The sequence below is a fragment of the Mesoplodon densirostris genome, chromosome 11 (assembly GCF_025265405.1).
Source record: "Mesoplodon densirostris isolate mMesDen1 chromosome 11, mMesDen1 primary haplotype, whole genome shotgun sequence".
NCBI classification, from domain to species: Eukaryota; Metazoa; Chordata; class Mammalia; order Artiodactyla; family Ziphiidae; genus Mesoplodon; species Mesoplodon densirostris.
Window position 1 is genome coordinate 51,062,728 of NC_082671.1, and position 13,206 is coordinate 51,075,933.

The 13,206-nt window shown below is 41.6% G+C and overlaps 1 protein-coding gene across 8 annotated transcripts in view; it reads right to left on the reverse strand.

Moving 5' to 3' along the window:
• Positions 1-13,206, reverse strand: part of PFKM (phosphofructokinase, muscle) — a 43,666-nt gene that overhangs the window by 19,868 nt on the left and 10,592 nt on the right. For 6 of the 8 annotated variants that reach the window (XM_060112747.1, XM_060112748.1, XM_060112741.1 and 3 more), the window contains one exon: positions 2,670-2,762. In XM_060112747.1, the coding sequence (XP_059968730.1) occupies positions 2,670-2,754 (85 nt within the window). In that variant the 5' untranslated portion in view covers positions 2,755-2,762. Of the gene's footprint in view, positions 1-2,669; positions 2,763-5,889; positions 5,969-13,206 lie in introns of those variants that run through there. The other 2 variants (XM_060112743.1, XM_060112745.1) reach the window with 2 other exon arrangements.

Genomic DNA, 13,206 nt, shown 5'->3' on the forward strand with positions numbered 1-13,206 from the left:
AGATGTGAATTATACTTTCTGGTGGATATGCAATTTAAAATTGTAAATCCTACAACAGCAATCCAGAGAGGGAATAGAATCCTGTTCCTATAAACCTTTAAAACTAGGATAAACATGCATTTGGAATGGACTGCCTGTCTGAAGACAGAGGGATAGAGTAGATGACTGAGGTCCTCTCCAGCAGAATATGCCGATTTCATAAGGCCAAATGTAGCATGGTTTTAAGAGGACTGGGACCACTTCTGGGCTGGAAAGGGAGTTAGGATTTGGTATCTAATCAGCCCAGTTTCTGAGTTCAGGATGTCTGATTCCTGGCCACTCTTCTACTTTAAGAGGTTACTAGCCTTGCTAAGTTCAGGGAATGACAGAGCTGAGGCCCCTCTTGATCTTACAGAGCCCAAACTCACTTTCCCATGTGGCCCACAGCCTCTAGGGAAAAACCTTTCTGTGCCCTTTCCCTGTGAGAACTAGGGCCCCTCAAACCTATCTCCAGGAAGGTCACGTCTGCATTTGAGCTGCTCTTTCAGTTGGGACCTCTCAGCTCTACTTTGAGTTTTCTGTTTTGCTTCCTTCCTCCCTAGAATTCCATCCTCTACCACTCTCAGTCCCTACTGACATGCACCTGTGATGTTATGGGGATTCACAGTGGGGTGTTTCCCTGGGTGCACTGTGCCTGTCACAGAATCCCATAGGCGTTGGTCCAGTTGGGCCCTCCAGAAATGAGCTTATCAATAGCCCCTGCCTCCACAGAAGATGACCCTTCCCTTAAAGTGGGTGATGGGCATCTCTAGAATAAGAGGGTCTCTCTGCTCAGGATCAGAAGTTGGGAGGGCTCTGCTGCTCTTGGACCCATGTTAAATCTTAGACCTTTTTTTTTTTTTTTTTTAACCTCTTTCCCTCTCCAGGAAGCTCTACTTTTTCATAAATGCATAACTCTGTGTGCTTCATCTGGATTTTTTAGCAGGCTCTCACTTCCCCTACTCTGACAATCCAATTCCACAGGTCATCCTACCAAGGTTTTAGGATCAACACTCAGAGTTCCTGTTGAAGAACTCATTACTGGCATGGGATCCTTTCCAGGAGAGGAGAGAGAAGCAACAGAAACCAGGTCAGCAGTCTCTACAGCCTCAAGGAGGGCTCTGCATTCCTAATCTGGTTACTATTCCTAAACTCAGGCCTCTGTGCCCTCCTTCCTCTGTTTCCTCATTATAGCGTTCTCCTGTTCATAATACATATCACAATTATAAACATTAGTTTAAAATATACTTAAACTCTAGCTTAACTAATATACTAATAAGAAGGATCATAAGAGCAGAGACGATGTGTGACTTTTCCACTGATGTAGCCTTACTGCCTACCATCCTGTTTGGCACACAGCAGATGCTCAACAATTCACCTTTTATTTAATTAGTAATGCATTTATTGCATCGTGCACTATTCTAAGCACTTTACTTAAATGAAGAGTTCAGTTTCTTGAAATCTATCTTTTTCATGAAGTTTTCCCTGGTTAATCCAACCAACGCCTATCATTTCATTACGTAAGTGGATTCTACTTGGTTAAGACACACTTGATTATTTTTATTTATGTGCCTTACGTAAGAATTCTAGTAATGTATGATATCTTTCCTCATTAAAGTTCCCAAAGGAAATCAACTTCTCCACAACACACAGGACAGGGCACTATACAAAGTGGGTGCTTGACACAAAGTCTAGGAAAGCCTAGGGAGAGTGGTGCAGAGGGAAGGGGAGGCTAGCTGAGATCCCCTTCTTTCTCTCTTTTCCTCATCACAGTCTCCATGTCCTAGTATCCCTTTCAAAGAAATTCTGCCTCTCTTCAACATATCACAAATTACGATATACAAGAACGTACATCAAAGAGGGAAAACAGTAAAAATAAATAAATAAATAAATAAATAATTGAGAAAAAAACATCACATCCCCTATCTGCCACTTCATCTTTCCATATACCTGATATTTCTGACTCCTAGGTTTCTTGGACTCAACCCAGAGACGGGTTCTCTCTGGCTTTGCTTTCTGCCTCACCCCCTTGGATATGTACTGATTAACTGCTGCTGTTCCCATCTGTTCAAGGGTTAAAGGAATGGAAGGGGAGGAAAGGCCAGAGAATGACAGAATGACGCAGCAGTGTGCCTAGTAGAAGGAACTGTGCTGTAAGAGTGAGGCACCTGACCCTGGTCAGTGCAGGAGCTCTGCAGACATCAGAACTGGTACCTGAAGATTCACTAGGGCCCACCAAATACCAATGCCTAATCTCCTCCTTTCCCCATCCTTTCCAACGTACTTGAAGTGAATCCATCTACTGCCCCCTCAACAATTTTATCTCTTTAGTCTATTTCTTTCCAATGTTGCTTGAGAAAACACCAGTTTTCTAGGTACCAAAGGACCAAATGGTCCCAAATCTTCAGAGAAACTTGGAAAGAAGATTTATGGAGACTTAAGTAAATAAAAGTAGAGCAAATGAAATCCAAAAGCACTTGTGGACTTAGACCTAGCAGAGTTTTAGGGAAGCCCAAGATTCCAGTGTGAATCTACAGCAGGAGGATCTTAAGGAGGATAGTTCTGTTCTACAGGCTACGGAAGTGAGGACATGCAAGGCAGCCTCCAAGCCACGGCTTTTGTCTCCCCCCGAGCTGGGGCCTCCTCCTTACCTTGGGCATCGCCACCGGAGGTTAACACGGCGATGGCTTTGCCAACCCCCAGGGTTTTGGCTGCATGGTGATCTTCATGGGTCATGATCCACTCTAGAATTCAAGAGAATGGCCAGTTAAGACACAGCAGGATCAAGGTGCTATGATCTCGGGGGATGGCTCTGTTAGACTGGCTACAGCCACCTCAGTCAGGCTCTCCCACTGCACTGAGCCTAAGCTTTGCAGCCTGGGATCTTTGGACTTCCTCCAGAAGAGAGCCACACCCCACAGAGTGACAAGCTGAAATGTCACAGAAATCAAGCCCAAGACTGCAAAAATCCTCGCTAATCCCTCCCACCCCAATTGGAGCCTATTTGGAGAATGAGCTAAGGTCAAGGAGAAGGGTGGGTGACTGAACAGAAATGAGAAAGGAACAAGTTAAGTTAGCCTCAAAGATTCCTCCCTTTTAATGAAGGGAAGGGCTGTTGCAGAGGATAGGAATCAGATGAGGCTTGGGGCACTGAAAACTAGCAAAGTGGAAGCAGAAAAGCAAGGGTAGGGGGGGTTATGGTGAAGATTAGGGTTGGGTGTGATGGAATTGGACTAAGTTAGAACAGGAGTTTGAGGTTATAGAGGCACATTGGAGCCTGGGCAAAATAATGGTTCAGGCTCAGGAATGGTTAGGGACTTTCTCTGGCTTTTCCCATCCCTCTCAGGGTCTCTGCCTCCTGAGCATCTCTTGATCCTTTATCTTCAGGCCTTGTTCCTCACACTAAATACTATCAAATGGGAAGAGTAACACAAAATCACTGCCACATATACACAGATATGTACAAATGACATGTGAACACCTTCATATTTTTGTCTTTAGGGCTTATCTCTCTCAAAGGAAAACAAAAGACATACTTTTGTATCCAGAAAAATGCCAATGGAATCATCACTCTCCCAGTTATCCGGGCTACAATCTGTTATTTTTTAAATTTATCTCCTCTTTACTCTCAGAATCCATAGGTTACCAAACCCTATTATTCTTCCTTCTTATTATCTTCCCTTATCCTTCTCTTCCTTTCTGTCCTCATTGCCTCCTTCCACCTGAATTGCTTACTACAATAGCTGGTCTCCCTCTGCTTGTGCTTCCCTTCTCCACTCTATTTGAGACACAAAATAAACCTCCATGGGAAGGTCATAGGCCCCTGAGGCCTCGGTGGAGGGAGGATTCATTCACATGAACAGGAGCTGATGACCTTTAAATACAGCTCATGTTTCTGCTGTGAACCCAGGGCAATCAGGGTAGCTGCTGATAAAGACATAGGCCACATCCACATACAGATCCACACACATGCCAATAAAATACATGCAATGAGACACTCATGAAGAAAAACATGCAGAAACACACATAGTGCTGTTAACAAACACAGATTCACAGACATGCTACATATAATCAGTGCTGACAGATAAACGCAAATTTGGGGGGCTGGCATTCAAACTTCCATGATCTAACTCTTGCCTAGAGTTTCAACCTTTGCTCCCATGAATTCTCTGCTCCATTATCACCTGAACATTTCTTTGTTCCTCCCCACTTTTGTGCCTGTGCACACTGCATCACTTGTCCAGAAGGCCACCCTGGTTCTTTCCACAGATCAATATCCTACTCCATTATTTAAGGCCCGTCCTAGTCACATCCCTGTTAAACCTATTAAGCCCTCACTGATTACCACAGGTCAAGAAGGGCTTCTTTCTGGACCTCCTCTAATCACATATTGTCTGAAACCAGATCATTCACTTAGCCCTTAATTACTACTTTATGTGATAGTTTAATTGCTTCTTACTTACTGAAAAGGTTGGACTAGATAAGGAGTCAGCAAACTACAGCTCACGGGCCAAATCAAGCCCTTCTAACGTTTTTGTATGGCAGCAAACTAAGAAAAGTTTTTCCATTTTAAGTGGTTGATAAAACAATTCCATGACATGTGTAAATTATATGAAATCCAGATTTCAGTGCTCATACCACTCACATTCTTTTGCATATTATCTATGGCTGCTTTTGTGCGGAAGAGATTATTGTGACAGAGACCCGATAGCCTGCAAAGCCTAAAACATTTACTATCCGGCCTTTAACAGAAAAAGTTTGCAGACACCTGGACTAATGATTGCTAAAGTCATTTCCCCAACTAGACTGAAAACTCCTTGGGGGTGGATCATGTTCATTTTTTAAACTCTCCCACGGCCTACCAAAGCCTAAAGAAGTCTATGCACATAACAACAGGAGTTCAATAAACTCTTACCGAAAGCATTAGTGAACTGACAAACAACAAGAAATGCACACAAATATAGAAAATTTTAAAAATATGCTTGGATACAGATGTACCTCTATATTCCCTCTACTTCTAACACATACAGATACAAATAGGACTTAAGAAAACAGATAGTGACAAACAGTGAGAGGAATACAAACACACATAGATAGAAACACTCTCCTATTTAACCAGAGTGTTCCTGTGCAAATTTCTGCAGTTCTCAAAAAAAAAGAAAGACTAAGTGGTTGCAAATAGGAAGGCAAAATTTTGGAAAGAAAAGAACAAAACATGTGAGTACTATGCTGATCCCTTTTTCCCTGAGTTTTTTTCTTCTCAGTCACTCTGGGAGCTCATCACTGGCAGAAACCCATACAGGGATCTTCCACCCACAGAGGCTTCAGTGAGGGAGAGAATTCATCATTAACGGGGAAGGTTAGGAGTGCTGACCGGCAAAATACAGCTCAAATTCTTCTTCTGCATCTCTAAAATTGTTATAGAGGCACCAGTCACAGATATGCAAGCAGATTCGTGAATAAACAGATCAACAGTGACACACACGTAGAAACAGATGTTAAAACCTATATATAAAATCACAGGTGCGGAGATAAACAGGCGGGAGGGGGAAATACTGGAGAGGCAGCATTCTAGGTGCACTGATTTGAATTGGATGAGTGCCAGGGTAGGAGTCGGGCAGCCGAGGGCCACTAGGTCCGAACACCACCCACCCATCCGTGATTTCCAGGCAAAGGGGCAGTGCGTGCAAGCCGGGCGAAGGGGCTAGGATTCTTCACCCATCCCCCGCCTCAGCTCCTGCTTCTGATGCCATGCCACCTCTTTTTTCCCTTCTGCTCCTTTCTGTTCTCCCCACCGCCTCCTCCCAGCACGTTCATTCCCACTTCGCTCTCAGCTTTCCCCCTCGCTCTTTACCCAAGGGCCCCTCTTGCCTTACAGTCTTGGCTCTCCTCCGCCCGGTCTTCCTTGCAGATTGTCCTTGGGGAAGGGGGGAGGGGAGCTTGGCGAACACGGGGAGGAGCCAGGTGGAGGCAACAGGGGAGGGGAAAGAGGAGAGCCTTTCCAGCCTCCACTAAGCTGATGCTGGCGCGGAGGCTCCGCCTCCTCCTGGTTGCTTTTCTCCTCCCCTTGCCCCTCCCGCTAAGAACACAGCTCAAATGTGACACGGCTTAGTCTCTTCACTCCGCAGAGGGTTCTGGAGTCCCTGCATCTATCTCGGGAGCCATCAGCTCCTGTGTACAGTGGGAATCAGAATTTATTTAGTTGCTTCCCTTGTTGTCATCAGAGACACTTTTTCCGAGCGGGGGCTGCCTGAGACTCCTTGCATTCAAACATCCTCCGCAACCAATAATAAGCCTCCCTCTCTGGCCCTATCCATTGTCTCCCACCTCTATCACTCTTTGAACAAACATTTATTGGAAGTCTGTGTGCCAGGTTTTCTATGAGGTTCTGAGAGATGAAAAGACAAGTGAAACAGAATCCCTGCCCTTGAGGAACATTGATCACTGGTATTTTCTATGGAGGGACTTCAAAAACTCCTTTTACATTTACGTACCTTTCTCAGAGAAAATACGGAGAAGCTACCTAGGAATAAGAGTACTAAGAGGCAAGGCCCCTGCCTTGATAGCCTCATTCTCAAGACTGCACTAGAAGGGGGTGCAGGATTCTGATAGTGAAGCAAGCGTATCTGTGGGGCTACAAAGCATACAGAATCCATTCTGGGAACATAGGTCCAGTACTACCACAGCAAGAGGTGCAACCTTTACTCAGATCCTCTTTACTCTTTCCACTGCTCCACCCATGCCTTGTTTCAGTGGCTCTCCACAGTCATCTCTCATCTCCTTGCTGTTTCTACTGCCCTTCCTCTTGCTTTCTTTCGTCTCTGCACCTGCACATTCTACAAACAATAAGAATGCAAGTGACTAGGAGATAAAACCATGTGACTACACAAAATTAACTTTTGTACTGCAAATGATACCATCAAGAAAGTGAAAAGACAACCCATGGAATGGGAGAAAATATTTGCAAATCATATATCTGATAAAGGACCAGGTATCGAGAATATGTAACTCTGGCAACCCAACAATAAAAAGATAACCGAATTTAAAAATGGACAAAAGATCTGAACAGATACCTCATCAAAGAAGACAGAAGATGGCAAATAAGCATAGAAAATGATGCTCAACATCATATGTCATTAGGAACCACAAATTAAAACAGAGATACCACTACAATCTATTAGAATGAAAAAAAAAAAACAAACTCACAATACCAAATACTGACAAGAATGTGGAGCAACAAGAACCCTCATTCTCTGTTGGTGCAAATGCAAAATGGTACAGTCACTTTAAAAGATAGTTTGGCGGTTTCTTACAAAGGTAAATACAGTATTACCATATGATCCAGCAATCACATTCCTAAATATTTACACAAATGAGTTGAAAACTACATCCATACAAAAACCTGCACATGAGCGTTTATAGCAGCTTTATTCATAATTGCCAGAAACTGGAAGCGACCAAAATGCCCCTCAAAAGGTGAATGGATAATCAAACTGTGGTATATCCATACAGTGGAATATTGCAATTTAAAAAAAAAATGACCCATCAAGCCAAGAAAAGACATGGAGGAAGCTTAAATACAAATCGCTTAGTGAAAGAAGCCAGTCTGAAAAGGCTACATATGTATGATTCCAACTATATGACATTCTGGAAAAAGTGAAACTATAAAGACAGTGAAAAGATCAATGGTTGCCAAGGGCTCGGAGTAGAGATGGAGCAATAGATAGGCAGAACACAAGGGATTTTTAGGGCAGTGAAACTATTCTGTGTGATGCTCTAATGGAGGATACATGACATTATGTGTTTGTCAAAAGTTACAGAACTGTACAACACAAAGAGTAAACCCTAGTGTAAACTATGGTCTTTAGTCAATTATAATGTATCAATATTGGTTCAACAATTGTAACAAATATACCACACCACTGCAAGATGTTAATAATAGGGGAAACTGAGCAGAAAACAGAGAGGATATATGGAAACTCTCTGTGCAATCTGCTCAATTTTCTGTAAGCCTAAGACTTCTCTAACAAATAAAGTCTATTAATTTCAAAAATATATTCTGGTCACTGAAATATCAAATAAAATTGTGATATTAAAAAAATGGGCAAGGGTTTGAAAAGACATTTATCTAAAGAAAATACACAAATAGCCAATAAGTACATGAAAAGACACTTTCTTTTTTTGAAGATTAATTCAATTTCTTTAATAGATATAGGCATATTCAAATCATCTGTTTCTCCTTGTGTGAATTTTGGCAGATTGTGTCTTTCAAGGGATTGGTCCTTTCCATAGGTTATCAAATTTGTAGGCATAGAGTTGTTCATAGTATTCCTGTATTATCCTTTTAATGTTCATGGGATCTGTAGTGATGTCCCCTCTTTCATTTTGGGTATTAGTAATCTGTGTCCTCTTTCTTTTCTTCTTAGTTACCCTAGCTAGGGATTTATTAATGTTATTGATCTTTTCAAAGAACCATCTTTTGGTTTTATTAATTTTCTCTGTTGATTTCTTGTTTTCAATTTTATTGACTTGTGCTCTAATTCTGTTTTTTTTTTCTCCTGCTTACTTTGGATTTAATTTACTCTTCACCTATAGTTTCCTAAGATGGAAACTTAGGGAACTATAAGAGATTTAGATCATCTTCTTTTCTGATATATACACTCAAGGCTATAAATTTCCCTCTAAGCATTGCTTTCTCTGTATCCAACAAATTTGAATAAGTTGTGTTTTTCATTTAGTTCAAAATATATTTAAATTTCCTTGAGATTTTTTCTTTGACTCATGCATTATTTAGAAGTATGTTGTTTAATCTCCAAGTATTGGGGGATTTTCCAGTTACCTGTTACTGATTTCTAGTTTAATTCCACTGTGGTCTGAGACCAGCCATTGTATAATTTCTGTTCTTTTAAATTAGTTAAGATGTTTTTAATAGCCCAGAATGTGGTCTAGCTTGGTAAATATGTTATCATGTATGTATGAATGTATGAATGAATACGTATGGGTGAATCATGTGTCCCTGAGAAAAAGTTATATTTGGCTGTTGTTGGATGAATTGTTTTTTACGCTTTTTTCCTGGTAATTGATTTCTAATCTCATAGCACTGTGGTTGGAAAAGATGCTTGATACGATTCCAATTTTCTTAAATTTACCAAGGCTTGATTTGTGACCCAAGATGTGATCTATCCTGGAGAATGTTCCATGTACACTTGAGAAGAAACTGTAATCTGCTGTTTTCGGATGGAATGTCTTATAAATATCAATTAAATCTATCTGGTCTATTTTGTCATTTAAAGCTTGTGTTTCCTTATTAATTTTCTGTCTGGATGATCTGTCCATTGGTTAAAGTCCCCCACTATTATTGTGTTACTGTCAATTTCCTCTTTTAAAGCTGTTAGCATTTGCCTTATGTATTTTTTTTATTGTCTTTTAATTTTTTTTTTTTTTTTTTGGCTGTGTTGGGTCTTCGTTTCTGTGCGAGGGCTTTCTGCAGTTGTGGCAAGCGGGGTCCACTCTTCATCACGGTGCACGGGCCTCTCACTGTCGTGGCCCCTCTCGTTGCGGAGCACAGGCTCCAGACGCGCAGGCTCAGTAGTTGTGGCTCACAGGCCTAGTCGCTCTGCGGCACGTGGGATCTTCCCAGACCAGGGCTCGAACCCGTGTCCCCTGCATTAACAGGCAGATTCTCAACCGCTGCACCACCAGGGAAGCCCCTTGCCTTATGTATTGATGTGCTCCTATGTCGGTGCATATATATTTATAATTGTTGATATCTTCTTCTTGGATTGATCCCTTGATCATTATGTAGTGGCCTTCTCTGTCTCTTGTAATATTCTTTAAAGTCTATTTTATCTGATATGAGTATTGTTACTCCAGATTTCTTTTGATTTCCATTTGCATTTTCCATCCCCTCACTTTCAGTCTGTATGGGTCCCTAGGTCTGCAGTGGGTCTCTTGTAGACAGTATATATATGTCTTGTTTTTGTATCCATTCAGTAAGCCTGTGTCTTTTGGTTGGAGCATTTAATCCATTCACATTTAAGGTAATTATAGATATGTATGTTCCTATTACCATTTTCTTAATTGTTTTGGGTTTGTTTTTGTAGGTCCTTTTCTTCTCTTGTGTTTACCACTTAGAGAAGTTCCTTTAGCATTTGTTGTAGAGCTGGTTTGGTGGTGCTGAATTGTTAGCTTTTGGTTGCCTGTAAAGTTTTTGATTTCTCTGTCAAATCTGAATGAGACCCTTGCAGGTAATCTTGGTTGTAGGTTCTTCCCTTTCATCACTTTAAATATATCGTGCCACTCCCTTCTGGCTTGTAGAGTTTCTGCTGAGAAATCAGCTGTTAACCTTATGGGAGTTCCCTTGTATATTATTTTTCCCTTGTTGCTTTTAATAATTTTTGTCTTTAATTTTTGTCAATTTGATTACTATGTGTCTCGGAGCGTTTCTCCTTGGGTTTATCCTGCCTGGGACTCTCTTTGCTTCCTGGACTTGGGTGGCTATTTCCTTTCCCATGTTAGGGAAGTTTCCGACTATAATCTCTTCAAATATTTTCTCGGGTCCTTTCTCTCTCTCTTCTCTTTCTGGGACCCCTATAATGCAAATGTTGGTGTGTTTAATGTTGTCCCAGAGGTCTCTTTGGCTGTTTTCATTTTTTTTTTTATTCTGTTCTGCAGCAGTGAATTCCACCATTCTGCCTTCCAGGTCACTTATCCATTCTTCTGCCTCAGTTATTCTGCTACTGATTCCTTCTAGTGTATTTTTCATTTCAGTTATTGTATTGTTTATCTCTGTTTGTTTGTTCTTTAATTCTTTTAGGTGTTTGTTCTTTCATTCTTCTAGGTCCTTGTTAAACATTTCTTGCATCTTCTCGATCTTTGCCTCCATTCTTTTTCCGAGGTCCTGGATCATCTTCCCTATCATTATTCTGAATTCTTTTTCTGGAAGGTTGCCTATCTCCACTACATTTAGTTGTTTTTCTGGGGTTTTATCTTGTTCCTTCATCTGGTACATAGTCCTCTGCCTTTTCATTTTATCTGTCTGTCTGTGAATATGGTTTTCGGTCCATAGGCTGCAGGATTGTAGTTCTTCTTGCTTCTGCTGTCTGCCCTCTGGTGGATGAGGCTATCTCAGAGGCTTGTGCAAAGCCTCCTGATGGGAGGGACTGGTGGTGTGTAGAGCTGGGTGTTGCTCTGGTGGGCAAAGCTCAGTAAAACTTTAATCTGCTTGTCTGCTAAGGGGTGGGGCTGAGTTCCCTCCCTGTTGGTTGTTTGGCCTGAGGCAACTCAGCACTGGAGGCTATAGACTTTTTTGGTGGGGCTATCCAGGAGGGCTCATGCCAAGGAGTACTTCCCAGAAATCCTGCTGCCAGTGTTCCTGTCCCCTCGATGAGCCACAGCCACCCCCCACCTCTGCAGGAGACCCTCCAACACTACCAGGTAGGTCTGGTTCAGTCTCCTGTGGGGGTCACTGCTCCTTCCCCCTGGGTCCTGGTGCACACACTACTTTGTGTGTGCCCTCCAAGAATGGAGTCTCTCTTTCCCCCAGTCCTGTTGAAGTCCTGCAATCAAATCCCTCTAGGTTTCAAAGTCTGATTCTCTGGGAATTCCTCCTCCCGTTGCCAGACCCCCAGGTTGGGAAGCCTGATGTGGCGCTAAGAACATTTACTCCAGTGGTGGACTTCTGTGGTATAATTGTTCTCCAGTTTGTGAGTCACTCACCCAGCCGTTATGGGATTTGATTTTATTGTGACTGTGCTCCTCCTACCATCTCATTGTGGCTTCTCCTTTGTCTTTGGATGTGGGGTATCTTTTTTGGTGAGTCCCAGTGTCTTCCTATCTACTGTTCAGCAGTTAGTTGTGATTCTGGTGTCTTGTAAGAGGGAGTGAGTTCATGTCCTCTATTCCGCCATCTTGAACCAATCTCTGGATGAATTGCTGATGTCAATAATATTCAGTTCATTGATGGCATTGAGTTTAACTACGTCTATACTTATTATCTGTATGCTACATCTGTCCACTCCTGAAAAATGTTGAAGTCTCCATTTCTGATAGTCAATTCATCTATTTCTCCTTTTCGTTCTATCAGTTTTCACCTCATGTAGTTTGATGCTGTGTGTTAGGCACATAGACATTAAGAATTATTATATCTTCTTGGAGAACTGAGCCCTTTATCATTATGTAATGGCCTTTTTCAACCCTGATAACTCTTCTTTGAAGTCTGCTCTGTCTAAAAATTATCCTGCTTTCTTTGATTAGTGTTAGCATGGGATACTTTTCTCCATCCATTTACTTTTTATCTATAGATATCTTTATATTTAAAGTGGGTTTTTTTGTAGATAACACATAGTTGGGTCATGTTTTCAGATCAACTCTGACAATCTGTCTTTTAATTGGTACATTTAGACCACTGACGTTCAAAATGAGTACTGGATTAATATCTACCATATTCATTACCATTTTCTATTTGTTGTCCTGTTCTTTGTTCCTATTTTTGTCTTCCACTCTTTTTCTGCCTTTTGTGGTTTTACCTGAGTATTTTATGTGACTCTATTTTCTCTCCTTTCTTAGCATATCAGTAATACCTTATCACTTCTTTTAGTGGTTGCCCTGGAGTTTGCAATATACATTTGCAACTAATTCAAGTTTCAAATAATACTATTTCTGAAGATTTCCATCCCTCTGCTTACATTGCTTGTCTGTTCTTACAAGCTGTCTATTTTATCCATTAGAACCCTTAGCACATTAATCATAGGTGTTCAAAATTTCTGGTCTGATAATTCCAACATTGCTGCCACATTTGGTTCTGATGTTTGCTCTGTCTCTTCAAATTGTGTTTTTTTGCATTTTTATATGCCTTATAACTTTTTCTTGGCAGCCAGACATGACATACTAGATAAAAGAAAGTGCTGTAAATAGGCCTTAATGATGTGGTCTTAAATGTGGGGGGAGGGAAAGCATTCTACAGTCCTACGGTTAGATTTCAGTCTTTTACAGTGCCTATGCCTCTGGACTATGAATTTCACAAGTGTTTCTTGCATTTTTTTTCCTCCCCTCCCCCCTTAGGTGGGACAGGACAGCTAGAGTGGGCTGGAGTTGGGTATTTCCCTTCCTCAGGTCAGTTAGACTCTGATAACTCACCCCAGTAAGTTAGGCTCTGGTTAACTAGCTTCTCCTGAAGGCAGGCCTTGT